Below are 19,541 nucleotides of genomic sequence, written 5' to 3'. Positions count from 1 at the left end.
TAGGGGGAAAAGTTTTAAAGAAATGGCAGGTCTCTTAATGCACAATTTTTGTCATTTTTTTCAATGTGGTCTAAAGGACACTGGGGGGTACAAAAGTGATGGGAGCGAAATGCAGCCTATGCATTGTCAACCTCTCATTTAAAGAAATGCTACAAAGTGGAAACAAAGTGGAAACACAAAGATACAGCACTGTATGTATTCCCATTTTAGTACTGTATGCCAGCAAGAGGCAGACTTTGTGACTTACTAATTTTTTTTATCAGTAGCCTCCACAAGTATAATAATACAAGATTCTCTAAGAAAACAGAATTCAAACAAGCAAAATAGCTCCCCAAAATAAGAATTAAAAAACATTAAAAAGAAATGGAAGATCATTTAAACTTTGGTAAAGCGGAAACCAGTATGTTTCTGGATTTCAAAGAATGAAATGTGAATCTCTAGCTGCAGGTTTCTTGCACACAAAGCCCTTCCTATGACCACATTTTCCTGTATGGAAAGAAGTCAAACAAAAGTGATAAAACCATTTCCTTACCACAGCATGACTTCAACACTAAAAAAGGGGGCAACTTTACACATACATTAATTCTACCTCATCATTTATATGGCTATAAATAAGTTATGAAAGCAAGAATACATCGTTAGATCAGGAAATAAAAATCCAGATCGGGATGAAAGAACAGAATACAAGACAGAAGCTTAAGAAGATTGGTGGCATAGGCAATGATTCGTGTACATTGTGTATTTTGAAAAAGTTTGGGAAATGCATGGAGAAATTTAGAGGTCAGACAGACTCCCTTTGGTTGGAGTGAGGCTTTTCTGTCCATCACAGACCAGTGCCCCTGCGTATTTCAAACAGAAAGAATTATGTAAGCTAAAATGGCAAAAGAGATTATGCAGAAAGCGAAACATCATTTTAAATAAATAAATAAATAAATAAATAAATAAATAAATAAAAATAAAAATAAAAATAAAAATAAAAATAAAAATAAAAATAAAAATAAAATAATAATAATAATAATAATAATAATAATAATAATAATAATAATAATAATAATAATAATAATAATAATAATAATAATAATAATAATAATAATAATAGTAAAAACAACCTTTATCAGCATATAAAATATAAAATAGACAAAATCACGCTAGTTTGTTAGGTTCAGGGCTTCACCTCCTAACAATTGACTCAAGGGAAACAGCTACTTGTTCCATAACGTCGACCACCTCCACTGATAATATGAAATGGACTGTCCAGATCAGATTTCCCCTCCAGCTTTAATAATATTGAGGTGATGTACTTTTTGCATCAGTCCTGATGAATTGGACAGTGCAAGAGCATGTGAGTGAGGGTTTCCAAAGCACCCTGCTCACATGGAAAATATATTTTGGAATAAGGGGTTCCGTTATACCTACCATACAACACAGCATGACGTGACATGTGGCCAGAGAAAAGGCCCTGCAGTTTTGTGGACATTTAAGGAGCTTGAGGAAAGCAACTGGTTGTCCCATTTTAAAGGGGATGTGGACAGACAACAGCGAACAAGTCTTATCAGCTATGCTCCATAATTCCTGAAACCCAATGTCCATTATTCATCCCTTTACTGTTTGAAATCCTAGCTCAGACTTAGTGAACCTAAAGAGCCAATGTCTAGGCCAATCAGTTTCAGTTTTTTAGAAAGGGTGATAGACCCCAAAGGAGGTCAGAATCTTGCAGGAGCCGATATAATAAGCTGTCTTGGTCTGAGTTATAAAACATTTTTTAGCCAGAATTGAAAAGTTCTCAGCCATGCCATCATTTCCAGTGTGGACAGTCCAGTCTCAAGACAAAGTACCAAGTAGGGAACACACCTAGGTATGCCTAATACCTTATATAAGAAGTGGGATCGTAACCGTTTGATTGAGCGATCCATGGCATTTTGCCAAATTGGGATGCCATGCAGAATTTGTGGGGTGAATCTAGATTTTAAAACGTGTGGGCCGCCGGAGCATATCAGTTGCCAATGTTGTAATAAAATTGAAGTATGGACTGCACAGAAAGCCTGGCTGTGTTTAAAACTGATTTGCGGTGAGGAATCCAGGAATGTTTATAGTGAAAAAGAATACCTAAATATTTATACTGTTTGACCTGTTTGATACTGTTGCCATTTGGTTTCCAATGTAATTGATTCCGGGACTTAGCAAAAACTAGTATTTTAGACTTGTTGTAATTCAATTGCATTTTGTTTTTATCCAAATACTCCACACATCTATTAATCAAACGTTTCAGACCAGGATAGATGAGTGAGATAATAATGGCATCAATTGCATAAAGCAGTAGCAGAACAGAATATACTCCAAACTTGGGAGGGTGACCATCCACGTTCGCTAAATAAGGAACTAGATCATTCATAAAAAGGTTGAACAAGGAAGGAGCAAGGATACATCCTTGCTTTACCCACTTGTTGGTTGGAAATTGGTTAGTTAATTCACCCTTCCAAGAAGATCTAACTTGACAGATAGTGCCAGAGTATAAACTTTTGATGAGAGAGAAGTATTTTATCTATACCCAAATTTTGGAATTTATCCCATAAGGACTCTCTATCTACAGAGCCAAAGACTCCCTTTAGATCAAGAAAGGCTACATATAGTTTAGAATTTTCGCCCCTTACCTCTTTGTTGATGAGGTGTGCAAGTATTAGGCAGTCATCTGCAATGGCCTTTCCTTTCCTGAAGCCAGCTTGCTCAGGGCCAAGAATAGCCTGGTTATTAATCCAGGAAGTAAATTTGTTTAATAGATGTTTAGCATAAAGTTTTCCAATACTGACAGCAGGCTAATTGGTCTAAAAATTTCGGGACATGAAGGTCTCCTTTTTTATATATGGAGTCGGGTGAAATGGCATCAGAACCAGCTGCTTTCCCTGCTTTCAGATGCGTGATTAATTCTTTAATCTCTTCAGTGGTTACTGGTGACCATACAGGTAGGTCAAATGAAGAGAGTAGAATAGGGACACTAGGAACTATGTCCTTGTTGAAGAAGAGATCCAAGAAATGGATCTTTGTGATAAAATTATGTCAGGATAGTGTGTCTCCATCCTGGAGGAGCCAGCCACGATGGCCCAGAATAGCTTTTTTTATTATTTATTTTGATTACAGCTAGTTGCAGCTTATGCCATTGCTCAAGAATATATCTCTGCTTTTTTTGTTAATATAATCCCTTAGTGGTTTTTTCTGAGAAAGATATTTCTGTAAAGCTTGGATACAGTCAGATTTTCTATAAGTGCTATATGCATTTTGGATACGTGCCTTCAGGTCCCTGCAATTGGAATCGAACCAAGTTCTTGAGTTTAGGGGTTTGCTACCACTTTGAATAGAGTACCTGTACTCTAGTTCAGAGCAAAAATCTTCAATTAATCCATCAAATGCTTTGATTTTGTCAGCAAGTTCAATGGGATTTGTGGTGGAAGTCATGAAATTCTTGCACTTATCACTTAATAATTTTTAGAATTTTTGAGGTACTTGATTATTCCGAACTATTTTAATCAAGGTTGTCAGAGCATGACTAGAACCCAGGCATACATTTTTCTTGGTGAATGGAAGACTGGAAATCTGGCGTTAGTGGGTTGGGAAACTCCTTTTCCTTTGGGAGAGTGACTCTTCCCACAAAGAATGAGATTCACAGCTTGGATATCTGTCTAGTAGACCCAGATGTCACCATAGAAACCCAGGCCCATTTCCACCTTCAAAAGATTGCCCAGCTGCATCCCTATCTAGACACAGGGGCACTCATGACTTTGATTCATGCACTCGTAATTTCAAGAATAGACTACTGCAGTGCTCTCTATGTGGGGCTACCCTTGAGGTTGATGCGGAGACTACAATTGATCCAGAATTCGGCAGCCAGATTAATAAATGGGGTGAAGAAATTTCAGCACATCTCCCCCATTCTGGCCAAGCTTCATTGGCTATTGGTTCACTTCCGCATCAACTTCAAGGTGATGGTGATAACATCAAAGCCCTAAAAGGTTTAGGACCTCGGTATCTAGCAGAACGCCTGCTCCCAGCCAGATTTATCTGTAATACCTGTTCTTGACAGGCAGGGCAGTTGAGGGCCTTGATCCCGAAGGAGGCCCAGAAGGAAAGAGCAGGAAGCTGGGCCTTCTCGGCAGTTGCCACCCACCTGTGAAACAATCTGCCCATGGAGATACGCCTGGCACCCTCGTTGGACGGGTTTAAACGAGCATTGAAAACTTGGCCCTTCTGTCAGGCTTTCCCTGAGCATTAAGTTGCTGATATCTCTGCTTCCCTTTTATCATCCTTTCTGCCATCCTTTCATCATCCTTTCTAACATCTTTATAGCCATCTGTTTTAATTTATCTTACTAGTTATCGTATCTGTTGAATGTTTGTATTATTTTATTCTTATTGTGTTTTAACATTGTGTTGTTTGTCTTGTTGTTGTTAGCCACCCAGAGTGGCCTGCCAGATGGTGCAGGGTATCAATCAATCAAATAAATAAATACTCCAGATGTGCTGTATAAGGCAACCACTTTACTATGTCCAAATCACTGCTCTGCACTCGCACAAGCACACAAACAAAGCTGTAAGGAAGGACACTGTAGCACAGAAGCCTCTGTCAGAGGACCACCTTATTTTCCCCCAAGACCTGCCAAGTATAACACTTCAAGTTCCCCTACAGAGTTGGGAGAAACCATGTCAGGTTATGATTATTTGGGTGAACCAAAAAGGTTGGGAAAGGAAGAAAGCCTGGGAAAGAAAACCAATGGCCCCTAAAGGGGATGGGAGATATAGAAGAACACCTGGGGCATTGGTCCAGTTAAGGGTACCCAAAGGAGAAACAAAACAGTACTGAAAACCCCAGCCACCATCAAAGCCTTCTTATTGGGAAGAGATAAAAAAAAAGGGAGAGGCAACACCAAGCCCAAGAGAAGTCTACCGGGGAAGTGGCAATAATGACTGCAAGAACCTAGCAGAGGACATGAGAGACAGCCAGTCAGACTCTGCCACATGGGGCTTGGAGAGGAGAAAGAGGCAGAGACCCACCAGCTTGTACCCACTGCAGGATTATAAGCCATCCTTGCTGTAACACTCTGTGCCTGGCCAGACAAAGACACTTCTATCCTTAAACTTTAGGACATTACCAACTGAGTCTTGGGAAGGAGACTCCCAAAGTAAAGGACTCTGAAGTAGTTAACCAGGCAGCAATGAGAACCAGTTTCAGACAGTTTCATGTTGCTGTTGTTGATTAACCCTTACCTAGTTCAATAGGGGCCAAGTGGGTCATACAAGCACAGAACCAAACTAAAGGACAACTGTTTATTCTACATGTGCATGCCTGAAGTGAGCAAATTTCATGGCAGCCATTTACATCTACTGTCTGCTCTCTTAAACAACATGCAGTTTTTGCAATGCACAAAAAGCTATTATCTGTAGGCTGTAACTTGAATCTTTTAGAACTGTATTGACTTCACTCTCCTGTCCCTTAAAGTAAATTATTCACAGTGGCAACTTGCAAGGCCAATGTACATTGTGTGTATGCATAAGACTCTACAAAAAGAGAGAGCGAAGAAGGCAAGACACTAAATAACAAATGTATTAAGTTCGTCAGATGGAAACAAAATGTGATCACAAGCATCTTTTTACAGCAAGTGAATTTTACAGTGGCATTGTTTACACAGACCTTCGAAAAAGAAACCTGCCCTCTTACCCTGGGCCAGCAAGTGGAAAGACACTCAGAAATGCAGGATCTTTATGCAATAAAATTGGTGTGTTAAAATAGAGGAATCCAGTGTGGTGTAATGGATAGGGTGACAGACCAGGACTGTCTCTAGATCAGAGTTTAAATCCCTACTTGGCCATAGAAACTTACTGGGAAACTGGTAAAATCATTCCTTAACTATCTCACTTACCTTGGTGAGTAAGCCTATTAGGGTTGCTATAAGTCAGTTCCGACTGACAGAACATAACTAAGTAAAATAGAGAAAAATGTGCAAATAAGCAAACAGGAGGACCCAAATACTCTTTCACAATACTAAACAGAGCATACTCTATCATAATTCTAGATGAAATATGAAAATAAATTAAGCTAATGCCCAAATTTTCACACTCATTCTAATAATCTTCCAAAATGATCTACTTTTTCAATTATATATAGAACTTGTTTGTTTAACTTAGAGGCAGCAGGACAAATAATTATGAACATTTAACTGGTGCAAGAAGCAGAATTTATCTACATTCATAGATACAGCCTGAGCAAATACATATGCTAATACTGAAATCAGGCTTCTATATGAAGCAAATTTAACAAAATGTTAAGTATTTTACACATAAAAACTATTCAGGAGGGATATTCATACTATAAGGAAACTGTCTTGTAACATTTTGGTAAGCTTTTAACTTTAGCTCCCTTTACCCAAAAAAGGTATACTTTAATAAGAATGTATGACATTTGTAATATGCCCTTCCACTCAGAGCAGATTACACAGAATGTCTTTTTCTCTTTATGTATTTGCTGTGATATAAATATGTTCTAGACAGATACTCCCGGAGCACCAAGAAAATGCCATTGTGCAGCTATTCCTGATACTTTTCTTCCCAACAGCTGTTTGGGTGTTTGGAAAAATGGAAGTAACAGAGGGAAAGCCATTTATTGCAGCTCTGTTCTCCTTCCTTCTGTGGTGATTCAGTCAAGTGCTCCTCTCATTCTGACAAACACCTCTTATTTCCCAGGGCTCCTGTGTCCCTATCTATTTCATTATCCCTGCCTAAGCCTCAGAACTGTAAACAACACTTTCATGCTACTTAAGCCACCAAAAGTCTGCTCATGAAATAAAGAAATGCCACCAGAGAAAACAGTTGTGTGTTTTCACCATGACAGGAATCCACAAATCCAAAACATTTCAAATACACTTAGGCAAGGAGTTAGCAACATAACATTTTATTTTCAAGATTAGAAATTATACAGAATTACATGCCAACTGTGCTTTCTACATCTATTTAAACTTTTCTTGAATTGTTTCACAGCTCTCTTAATCTTCAGCTTATACTCAAACTCTTTCAGACATCCTTCTCTGATTCAAACCACATTCAAACTAAACTCTCACTATGCCTCTTCACTTTTCAACAAAACATACAAACCCCATTCAAAGGCTGTGACTGACTGAATCTAGCACACCTTTCTTAATAGTTTGTTTTGCTGTTCTTAACAAAAGCAGTAAGTAATGGGAAATTATAGGACAGTTACAAATGGAAGATAGTGCTTGGACTTCTCATGGACTCTTACATCTTGTAAACTTCCTGGTTGAGAATTGGAAAGGGTCTGAATCTGGGTTTCCTCCAACTAGACTTCAGTCATTACTGAAACCATTGGCTCAGTTCTTCATACACACAAATACAAAAATGGTTTCTAATCCAATATTATTGAACAATAGCCTGAATGCATGTTATATTACAATTAAAACCATCAAAAAAATCCCACAAACCCTCCAGTTTATGAATGTGGGATATTGTGGTTCTGTATCCACGATTCAAACAACAAGAAATGGCCTGATACTGCTGTGCAGTATAGCGCCCATGTAGACAGCAGGGAAAAGGTTGCTAACTTTACATAGCAAAGGGGCAGACTGAATGTTGATGACATCCATGTCAGCAGTCAGAATGATCTATACGCTACAGATACCCAGAGGAGTAGATGTCCACTTGGAAAATCCAGATGAGGAGACTGTTTTGTCTCAGAATGTTTACTGTGTATAGATGGCAAAATACAGTGTTGCCCTGCTTGACAATTACTTCGTTAGATGAGGAAATCGCTTTACGATGAGTATTTTGCGATCGCTATAGCGATCGCAAAACGATGTTTTAATAGGGAAAAATCACTTGACGATGATCGGTTCCCTGCTTCAGGAACCAATTTTTCACTTAACGACAATCAAAACAGCTGATCGTCGGGGCTTCAAAATGGCCACCCGCTGTGCAAAATGGCTCCCCGCTGTGTTTTAGGATGGATTCCTCGGTATACAGGCACCGGAAAATGGCCACCCTATGGAGGATCTTCGCTGGACACTGAGGTATTTTGCCCATTGGAATGCACTGAACTGGTTTACTAATGCTCAATCTTATAACAAAGTAGCTGTTTTTCTCTTCTGAAAGGTCTTGTTTGAGGATCAGTTTTCCAGCTAGTGCAGCCTGGATTCTTTCCAAATAAAAAAAGCAGGTGGGATCAACCATTTTCTTTCAAGCAAGACAAGCAGGAACGGTCTTTTCAATTTATGTGATCTGTTTTACATCTGGGGGCTTTAAGGGTTGCCTATTTCTGAATTTGAGGGAATAGTTTTATTTTTTAAAAAATCATTACTTGAAATTCCTTTATCCATACATCCCCAAATTTGGCACAGAGAACAAGCAGATTATCTGTCACAGATGTGCCAGATTTGGTGCTGGTCTGAATCAAAGTTTAGAAATTCTATATTTTTTTTGTTTGGGTTACCCCATTTTTAGAACAGCCTCATAGAATGTTGATCTGCTCTGCCAGCAAAAGATTGTTGCTGCACTCCTGTGTAGCAATCAGAACAGCTCAGAACTATTGACAGCACATATGCTGCTTGAGTAACAAGTTTCATTGAAAAGTGAAAAGTCTCTATGTGTACAGATAATTGTTTGCATCGGGATAATAATTAGGAAAAACAAAATTAGACTAGCAACAGAAAGAAGCTAGGAAATATTTCCAATATTAATTTACAATGAAGTAAACTGCTTCTAAGTAAAATAAATAACTCTCAAGCATTGTACAAAACTGCATAGAATTCAATAAACTTAGTCAGACTGATCTATTTTCTGAAGCCAGGACTTGTTTTTTCTTGCATGCATTTTTCAAGTATCTGCTTTTCAAACATGCTTTGAGAAGTCATTCACCCATCCAACAGACTCTTCGATATCCCACTGATTTAAAACAGGAGCAGCTTCTAAATGAGTTTGTTCAATTCCCTGGCAGCAGTCTGCAGCTAATTACATTTAATCTTGCTCTAGTGGCATAACAGATAGTTGTTGTCTTTAAAAAACAAAACACCAATTTTCCATCATGTGGAAGCTGGAAAGAAAACTGAGCTGAAGTTCAGTGCATAGCCTAAGGAAAAAAGGACCATATTCATTCCTTGGTATCTGGAATCAAAGGATGAATTAGGAAAATCTTAGTGCATCCAATTATTTCAGAAGCCATTAGATTCTGGGATAAACAGCTCTCATTTACACAGAGTAGGAATCTCAGGTTGCAAATGCATGCTCACATGACAAAAGGACAGATCATGAGCTCTTCAGAGAATAGACAGGCATGCAGCCTGATGTTTCCAGAGGTGATGGGCTGTCATACTCTAGGAATTGTTATTTAACACTCCTGAAGGAAAGCACATATGTGGCCTACTGAAAGTCCTTTCGGAGCCTGCCTTTGAATAACCAAGTCAATAACCACACTACTATGTGGTAGGTGGGGCTCGTCGGCCATGGAAGGCAGTCCATCTAGGAGAAGGAAAACTCCGATTTCAAACCTCCACTGCCTTGTGGCTATATCCACCAATGGAAAAGGCTTTAGGAGTTAACCTCGAGGCAAACTCCGGAGCTGGAGTCCCGAAGGCAGCTCGTGTCGTTCTGCCAACTCCTGCGACTTTGCTGGAACCAGTCGTATTGGCTCTTGCCTTTCCATTGGACCATTTCAGCAATGTGGAGAGGGGGGATCTGCTGCTTGGGTAACAGCCTATCCTCCATATTACCTTACCCGGGCTTCATGCTCTGGAGAGGACACTCCTCGATTCAGAGCATGTTACCATAGTCTCTCGAGACTGAAGGATGCCTATGATGGATTTATTTCATGAGCCCCTCCCCCCTTTTTAATCCATTTAAGCCTCTAATCATGTAAACTGACAGGCATTGTTACTTGCAGAATGGATCTTGTAAACAGCCATTGGCAGACTGATCCACTATAACTTTTTTCCTTCAGATCTCCCTCTGTCTGGTGCAATAAATTTCCAACACCCTCCTACTCAATCCATTATGAGTAAATTGTCATTCCCAGCACAGCTCTTTGCTGTACAGAGAAAAGAATGTGTAGGTACATTTGAAATGGAACTACCTTGTTACAAATATATTTATACAGGCAGCTGAAAAATACAATTTCTAACTCCAAAGCAAAAGCAAAATTCAGGCTTGTAGCTAAAAATCTTGTGAAGGGAATGTCAGTGCATGACAATATATATACGTACACTGGCCTGCATCTAACTAGGAGGCCAAACAGAGCAGATCCACTGATTCACTCCAATTTACGTAACTTGATTAACTATTCACCAACTGATCCAGTGCATCTGTTCTAGCTGGGAGTAGAAACTATATTTAGCCCAATTCCTGATGTGTTTTTATTTCACACATATGAAACAAAATCTAAATAATGATACAGTTTTGTCAAGGTTCCTTCCCTTTGTACTCGCTGACCAGACAGCTAAAAGATTTACAGCTTAGTGGGTGATGGGGTGGATAATTGCCAGAGTGTTTTGTTCTTATATCTTTTTTTTGGGGGGGGGGGGGAGAAACAAGAGACAAACCTGTCTGAAATGAAAAGTCGGAAATCCAAGAAAAGGATTTAAAATAACCCATCCACCCACACATAACAAACTACAGCTGTGGCCAACTAGAGACCATTCATGCATCTGAAAGTGAATAATCCCCAACAATGGATTGTTGGACACTTTTAGTTATAAATGCTTCTCATATACTCAACTTGTTCAGTACTTCAGGTGCTAGCAGATTCTTTGTTGTTAGCTAAAATACACTCTGCATGCCGTCTACATTAATGCTTTCACCCACTATAAGCTATCATTAACTTATTAAGAATATTAAAGGATGACCCCATTTTCTTCCACTCAGGTCAGGAAAATCACAGTGACTGGACACATTCTAAATTTTTGAACTAAGCAGCCCTCTCCTTCTTTTCTTCCTTCCTTTTCCTTTTTCTCCTCCTTCTCCCTTGCTGCCAGGAACTATTTCCTTGGAAACCATCAGAGCAACAGAATTTTTTGACTTGTAAATATTTCTCCCTAGCTCCCAGTATACCTTATTGTTTAGTTTACCTGCTTTCGCAGTTTCTTTGCTGTGAAATATTTTGCTTGACATTCTTTTAGTAGATGAAGAATGCAGAAAGCATAAAATCAATGGCTATAATAAATAGGACCAAATGATAGTGTAAGGAAGGTGTAAAGGAAAGATCTTATTTTTGGAAGTAAGGACCCAGAGCAGCAACAAATACATTCAGAAGAAAACACATTCGGAATTACCCACCATTGGGGACACACAATAATATTGTATAAAATCAACTTGACACAGCACAAACTAAGGTTTACCCATTTAAAAATAACTCAGAATTTTTCCCTGCAGGTGAGAATTGGAGGCAGAGGGGTTAGGGCCCATAAAACTAAGCTAATAACCCATGAAGAAAATAATTCTTATTTCTAAACCATGTATGATGTTGCACAACTTATTCCTGTAAGAAATTCTAATACAATATTCCTTGTTAATACATACCCCTCCCACCACAACCTATTTTGTACCAAATTGAGAATGCTAGAAATGGTTTTCAACATTCACCGCTTATATAGAATCTGCTGGTGGGATCTTGGTTTCTGTCATGATATCAGAAAGACATACATACAAGCATGCAAGTTTTTTCTTCATAGGCTTAATGCAAATGACCCCCTAAAAGCATTGCCTTTTCTCCTCTCTTCCCCATTCCTTCTTCCATTTCCACATTTAAAACTTGTGGTGCAGTGGTTAAACTGCATTCCTGCAGCCAAACTCTGCTCACGACCCCGATTCAATCCCAGGTAGCTGGCTGGAGGCTCACTCAACCTTCCATTGTTTCAAGGTCAGTAAATTGAGCACCCAGTTCACTGGGGTGTGTGGAATGTGTAGGCTGCATAATTAAATTTTAAACTGGCCAGAGAGAGATTTAAGTACTATGAGATGGTATTTAAGCAGCATGGTTTTTGGTTGCTTGTGTGCTTTCCCCCCCCCCTTTTTTTTTTTTTTTTTTTTTTTTTTTTTTTTTTTGGCTTTAGTTCTAACAGCTTGCCATGAAGTTGAATAAACTACTATGATCAGTTGCAAAGTGGCAATCTTTCCAGAAATTGAAGAGGAAGTCAAAACATTAAAGATGAATAGGGATTTCATTTTCCAAATCCTCTGAGCTCAACCTTGGGTCTCCAGATGTTCTTGGACGAAAACTCCCAGAAACCTTCACCACTAGCTGTGCAGGCCAGGATGTCTGGGAGTTGCAGTACAAGAACATCTGGGGACCCAAGGTTAGGAACCACTGATCTAGACGATGACAGCACAAAGTCTGAAGTGAGCTAGAAGGTTCAGCTAATTCATATCTTGACTTGACATAACATGAGCAATCCTTGGGCTCAGATACTGCCTTCTTGCCTTGCATGCTCCAACTTCATTAACTATTTTCTGGCAAGCCTCAAAGACTGTGAATAAGCATGCTTAGGTTTGTGCTAAGCAACTTATTTTAAAAGCAAGTCATAAATTGATAACAATAAACTCCATAATGGATTTCATTATAGAGATGTATCACATTCCACCACATTCAGATTACTGAAACCTATAGGGTTTTGGATTAGCACTCAGTAAGTCTGGGTTCAAATCCCTAATTAGCCATGAAACTCACTGGCATGATCCCAGACTTGCTCCATAGAGGTAGTGTGAAATAAAGAAAGGAGGAGGAACAACATGTGCACCACCCCAAGCTCACTATAGGAAAGGCAGGATAGAAATGTAACAAATTAAATAAATTAACAGAACTACTCCCTTGGACTGCAAGGAGAACAAACCTATCAATTCTAAAGGAAATCAACCCTGAGTGTTCACTGGAAGTATAGATCCTGAAGCTGAGGCTCCAATACTTTGGCCATCTCATGAGAAGAGAAGACTCCTTGGAAAAGACCTTGATGTTGGGAAAGTGTGAGGGCAAGAGGAGAAGGGGACGACAGAGGACAAGATGATTGGACAGTGTCATTGAAGCAACCAACATGAATTTGACACAACTCCAGGAGGCAGTGGAAGACAGGAGGGCCTGGCGTGCTCTGGTCCATGGGGTTGCGAAGAGTCGGACACGACTAAATGACTAAACGACTCCTCTACCTTTAGTTATGAAAGCAGGAACAAAAATACTCACATTACATTGAGTATCACACCATATAAAGTATCACACCTTTTAGTAAAGGTAAAGGTTCCCTTGACAATTTGTCCAGTCGTGTCTGACTCTAGGCGGCAGTGCTCATCTCCATCCCATAGAGCTAGCCTTTTGTCCGCAGACAATCCTCTGTGGTCACGTGGCCAGCGTGACTAGACACGGAACGCCGTTTACCTTCCCACCTAGACTGTACCTATTTATCTACTGTACTTGCATTTTTGCATTTTGCATGCTTTCAAACTGCTAGGTTGGTGGGAGCTGGGACAAGCGACGGGGGCTCACCCCATCCATTGGATTCGATCTTACAACTGCAGGTCTTCTGACCTTGCAGCATAGAGGCTTCACACCTTTTACAGTAATATAGTATAAACAGTTAAAAATATAGCCTTCTCATAATCATAACTATTAAATGTCTGTGCTTCTTCAGTAAATACGGTGTATTTGCTTGAAAAAATCAAAAACAACTATAAGAAAACTACCCACTATGCTCACGCCATCCATACAGCCAAATTCCTCGATATTCATGGCATTTTTGAGATACTGTATTGAAAACATATGACCATCTCTTCATGTCACAACATGAAACTTCAGTGTGTATGGATCATATATACTGTACAAGTAAAGAGTAAATAGAAATGGCCCATTCAGCTGGGAGCCAGCTTTGACTCCAGTAGGGACTGGAAAACAGGAGAAACTTGGCCAGGCAGGGAAAGCTGTTTCTTGATTGCCAGGGAGCTAAGCCAGAAATACAGAGGGCTGAAGGCTTCAGATGGAAGCTCTACAAACTGAAGCTGCTTGGCTTTGTGATGGCACACAGAAGCCAGTTTTATTCCTTCTCACCAAAGCTTTCCCCTTCAGTTGCCAAATTGTATCTAAGTAATTCAATATTTAATATCAACACAACTTAGAAGTGTAGTCTGAAACCGAAACGTCAGCATAGTCTAAAAACTGAAATGTATAACTGGAAAAATCCATATCTGGTACTACCATCTGTTTGATCTTTTCATGGATTGGGGCAAACTTATTTTCTGCAAAGAGGAGCAAATACAATCCAGTCAAAATAACGATAGGGTCCCTGCAGTCAGAATAACATGATCTGCAATTTAAGCATTCTAAATGAAAATCTCATATCTCATGTAAGGCCCCTGAATTTGAGATCATTCAAACTTTCAAAAGAATTACTGTTTCCAGCAGAATTGCAATATGGAGATAATTTCACTACCTCTGAGACAACCAACCAAAGCTAAGTTAAGGCTTGACTGCATTTTCTCGATCCCATTTCCAGAATCCTATGAAATGAACCCACTTTTCTATCAAAAGCTGTTATTTATGATATAAAGAAATAAAAGAGATCGACTTATTTGGACTTATTTTACTCGGAAATTGTTAAGGAATTTCATAACCATGCATCTCAAATATCACAGCCCATAATATGTAGCCTGTGGTTCAAAGGAAGAGGGGGGCACATCCCTGCAGGCCATGGATACTATCATGCTGTTTAGTATACTATGACACAGAGAAGACTTTTTTGGTTTTGTTTTTGTTTGGTTTTTTGGTAATTTGCAGGCAATAAGAAGTCAGTACAAGGACAGAACCATAAGGAGGTGCCTCATACTGAAGGGCAAGTATGTGTCACTGGAGACCAAGGCCAAGATCATCCTCACTACTGTACTTCCAGTCACCTGGTATGACTGTGAAAACTGGACAGTTAAGAAACTTGATAGGAAAAAATGATTTAATCAAAATGTGGTACTGGAGGATAGATTTGCATATACCCTGGCTTGACAGAAAGATACAACAAATGGGTCCTAGGTTAAATCAAGCCTGAACTATCTTTGGAGACAAAAGTGATGAAATGAAGGCTGTCCTATTTTGAGCACATAATGAGATATTAAAGATATTACTGTAATGCTAGGAAAAGTTGAAGGCAGCAGGAAAAGAAGGCCAAATATGAAATGGATTGACCCCAACAAGGAAGCCAGAAGCTTGAGTTTCCAAGAGCTGAACAGGGCTGTTGAGGACAGGACATGTGGAAAATCACTCATTCATAGGGTTGCCATATGTCAGAGGTGACTTGACACATAATAACAACAATGTGTTGATCATTAGTCAAACTGTTTGCCCATCTAGCCCAGTATTTCCCAACTTTGGGTCCCCAGATGTTCTTGGACTAAAACTTCCAGAAGCCTTCACCACTAGCTGTTATGGAAAGGGCTTCTGGGAGCTGCAGTCCAATAATGTCTAGGGACCCAAGGTTGGGAACCACTGATCTACCCAAATATTGTCAATTTTTACTATCAACAGCTCTCTTGGGCTTCAGGCAGGATTCTCTCCTAGAGTTATTTACATGGTCTGAGAACTGAACCTGACGTCATCTCTGGTAGAGTGGAGCACACATCAGATCAAACAGCATTTCTAGTTGGGTTTGCCAGAAACACTGGAGAGTTATAGGCAGTCAGAACTGGGCTTAAGGGGCCAAAGGGCTAACCCAGCACAAAGTAGCTTTCTTCTGTTCCTGACCATGAATGAGTTCAGTGTGTCTCTGGTGCTGATTTGATGTTTGATGACCCTGGTGGCTTGGAGGAAAGACAGTAAAGAGACAAAGGGGAGGAAAAGTTTTCAGACAGTTATTTAAAGAGAAACTGTGTGAATAAAAACAGCATATGTTTCCATCTTAAACAAAAATTGAACTTTAGGTCACTATTACCCATTTCCCTCCCAATCATTGTTATTACATCATAAGAAGCACAGAATATTCTTACTAAATATTTATGATTTATTAAATATTTATGAATATCTTACATCATAAGAAGCACAGAATTTAGCACAGAATATTCAAATTAAATATTTCTTGAGGAAATGAAAATAAAAACTTTGCCGGTTGCTCCAATATTTCCAACACATCACTTTAGATCATTGGTTCCAACCTTGTGTCCCCAGATGTTATTTAGCTACAACTCCCAGAAATCCTGGCCAGGACAGCTGGTGGTGAAGGCTTTTGAGAGTTTTAGTCCAAGAACATCTGGGTACCCAAGGTTGGGAATCACTGCTTTAAATAATGTGCCAGAAATAACTTGTTCTCTTCTAACATAAGTATTCAATTAGTATCCCAATCCTCACATATAGCATTATGCTCATGGGTATGTATACTAAGATTGCCACATAGCTGCCTGTGTGACAAATAGCTGCCATTAAGATGTGGGAGAGGTTATAGTAAGTTTAAAGGGGGAAAGACTTTTTATTTTCAAGAAGTTTGAGAAATATTATCCTATGGGGCAGTATGTTATCTTACGCATACGCTGCAGAAAGAAACTAAATGAAGGGATTGAGAAGTGATCACCTGTCTCAGCAACAGGTTAATTTCAGTATTCTGTGATCTACTTAAACAACAGCACTACCTACTAGTGGGTTTTAGTGCACAAAGCAAAACATGCATATTAAGGATTCCATTTATGGTTAACCTTGAATGAATTTAGACGAAATGCCTGAAGACTTATAAACTTGGACACTGCTTTGAGGCACTATTTGACAAGGTAGTAAGGAAACTGTAACCATCATTTTGCACAACATAGGCAATCCACAGTCCATGGGGGCAGACACAGATGACACAGACACTGTGGTTAATGGAACAGGTCTCACCATCCATGAAAAGATCAGGCTCACTGGACAAAACTAGGGCTTGGGTTGGGCAGTTCCCCATTAACTGGCCAGCTTCAACTGACCTTACCCCAGGATTTGGGGTTACCCCTCGCCTGGGTCACAACTATGGCAGGAGGTTTGCATTGGCAGAAGCCAGACCATTATCAGCCCAATGGTGAGCTACAAGCCAATTTCTGGTAAACGGCCTGGTGCCATTCTTGATGAGGAAGGCCGGACCAAGGGAATCTTGGAACTGTTGCAGCACAGAGCGTCCTATGTCTAAAATGGGTTGTAACAGGGATGGAGGTAACCCCAAATCTCGGGGCAAGGTCAATGGTGGCTGGCCAGTTAGAGCAAATGGGGCATTGCCCAACATCAGTCCCAGGTCTTTTTTGATTAACTACCAAGAACTGGAAGATAGGACTCACTCTCAGGAATCAAGGGGTGCTGTGAGGGGTCTTTTGCTCCTCTCATTCCAGGATATCAAAGACCCTATAACCAAGAAGATGCAAAATCAAATCAAATCAAACCCTCTTTTCCACTGGAAATAAAAAATCAGATATTTTGTTTGCCACATTGGAAGCAACTGAAGCTGCCCTCCGCGTCCTACAGCACCAAGCATCGCTACTTCGGAAAGTTACTTGCAATATATAATCTTAATACCCCATGGACCGGTACCTTTCTTTTGGGTTCTTCCTGAGCAACGACTTACAAGACCACAAACGTCAAGCAGATCCCTTCACCCTATAGAAGGGGAAGACCAGACGACCCCTCATCAGAGGCAGCAGCCAGATCGCTGTCACCCCAAGCTTCTCCGTGAAGGAGTCTCCCAAGGGCTGAGAAGCAGGTCAGGAATCCAGAAGCCTAAGGGTTTCAGCCCCCTCTCGGCCTGTTTCCTCATTGATCTCCCTCGTACCTTCCTTTCCCCCCCCCGCCTCAAATGCGGTGTGTTTGGAGGGGGGGAGGCGGTTTGGAAATCTCCCCTTTCAGGATCCCGAAGCCCAGAGCTACCTTGCCCTCTCACCCAGGTGGGTGGAGGGGTTAGTCATCATCATCATCATCAGAAGTAGCATAACACAATACGAGGAATTTGAGCCGCAAACGACTGGATGGGGGGGGGGGAAGCAGCGGCGTGGGTGGGATGCCAAGACCTCAACACGTTGTCGGGTCTCCCTCCGCCAGGGGCGCCCCCGCAGGAGCCCCAACTCCAGCCGGAGCCCTCAGGAGCAAAATCCACGCAGCACGCGCCCCTTCCCTCTCTCGCTCCCCCCCCGTTTTTTTTAACCTGGAGGTGGGAGCGACGGAGCCCCAGGGACCGCGAGGAAAGTCGCCCTCGGCAGGGGCTCGCTTGCTCTGAGGAGGCAACTGCGGGCGGGAGGCTCGCCGCCTCAAGGGAGCGGGAAGTTTCCGCGCCCCACGGAGCCGGTCCATACTCACCGGGGTGGTGGGGATACGGGCAGCCGCAGGACAGCCCCAGGCTGGCGGGAGGGGGCACGGGGGGCGGCCGGACGGCGGCAGGCATAATCTCGCCGTTCGCCCCCGCACCGCTCTTCCTCCTCCTCCTCCTCCTCTTCCTCCTCCGGTGTCGCGGCCGGCCGGCTCCTCAAGCTCTGACAACGGCGGCGGGAGGAGCAGCGCCGGAGCGAGGGAAGGAGGCGGTAGCAGAGAAACGCCGCCTGCGCCCAGGAGGCTGGTCACCTCCTCCGAGGGGTTGGGCAGGCGGGCTCCCAGCCCCCCCCCCCCACAGCTCGCCCCGCCCTCGGCAAGCCCGGGAGCCGGCAGGCCGGTCGGCCGCCCCCCACTCGACCCCTTCGGGGCCCGCTGGACCCAGACTTTGCGCCCCACCCAAGGGCTCCCCCGTGGGAATTCATTCCCAGGCAGAGCTCGGGGAAAAGTTCCTTTGCCTTTTTGACCCAGACTCGGGAAGGCGAGGCAGCTCGGAGGTCCTGGGGACCTTGGGAGCTGGAGCCCCGGAAAGTCACTTTTGTGTAAGCGCCGGGACACGCCGGTCCCTCCTCTTGCTCAGGTTCAAGGGCCTGTTTGGGCAGGAGCGAGAGAGTGCATAACGACAGCAAGGATTCAACCGGTGCCACTTTCCCCAATCTTTTCACCGCCTTGCCAGAGAATGCTGGTGCCTGTTGAATTTCAGCCTGCCTGTACATCTGTTCAAGGCACGCATAGCCTGGCAGAAGGAAAATAGCAACTGTACTATTCAACTGTAATTGTTTTTTTACGAGTGGGGAAGACAGGCTATTCATGATCAGTAAAGGAATACGCAGTAAGTTTGCCCTGTTTTCCTGTGTTCCACCTCGAGTTAACCACGAGTTATCCAGCCGTCTTTCAGATTCTGGATTTAATGAACCTGTGCTGCTTCTTTAAGTGGCAATGTTTATTATTTGCTTTTTCCCCCAAAATGTGGTGCCCTGGCCCTGTGCTGTTTGAGGGCCTTCCTGCTCAGTCTGCCAAGTGGGGACCTCTGCCCCCAAGCTCACCCCCCCACACACACACACACACAAACTAGCATCAGTGAAGTCATGGTGAAAGGACTTCCAGCTGGTGGCAGAAGGGGGTCAAGGACAAAAGGAAGAACTGAAGCCTCCAAGTATCATTTCAACATTACAGTCCTCCCTCCTTTTCCTGGTCCTGATCCAGAGAGCACTGGCAAGGAG

The 19,541-nt window shown here is 41.7% G+C and overlaps 1 protein-coding gene and 1 long non-coding RNA gene across 3 annotated transcripts in view; one reads left to right on the top strand and one right to left on the bottom strand.

The window, feature by feature from the left end:
- DCLK3 (doublecortin like kinase 3) overlaps positions 1–18,458 on the bottom strand; it is a 41,071-nt gene extending 22,613 nt beyond the window's left edge. The window contains exons 1-2 of one of the 2 annotated variants that reach the window (XM_073003819.2): positions 18,310–18,443; positions 17,301–17,364 (exon numbers count right to left, since the gene is read on the bottom strand). In XM_073003819.2, coding sequence (XP_072859920.2) covers positions 17,301–17,346 — 46 coding nt within the window. In that variant the 5' untranslated portion in view covers positions 17,347–17,364; positions 18,310–18,443. Of the gene's footprint in view, positions 1–17,300; positions 17,365–18,309 lie in introns of both variants that reach the window. The other variant, XM_020803388.3, reaches the window with a different exon arrangement.
- Positions 18,459–18,911: 453 nt separating this feature from the next.
- LOC140708349 (uncharacterized) overlaps positions 18,912–19,541 on the top strand; it is a 69,156-nt gene continuing 68,526 nt past the window's right edge. The window contains exon 1 of the long non-coding RNA XR_012088468.2: positions 18,912–19,150. This is a non-coding gene — a long non-coding RNA (uncharacterized LOC140708349). The remainder of the gene's footprint in view (positions 19,151–19,541) is intronic.

This window comes from Pogona vitticeps, chromosome 6 (assembly GCF_051106095.1).
Source record: "Pogona vitticeps strain Pit_001003342236 chromosome 6, PviZW2.1, whole genome shotgun sequence".
Taxonomy (NCBI): domain Eukaryota; kingdom Metazoa; phylum Chordata; class Lepidosauria; order Squamata; family Agamidae; genus Pogona; species Pogona vitticeps.
Note: the sequence above shows the minus strand (reverse complement) of the source record. Positions and strands in the feature narration are given on the sequence as shown.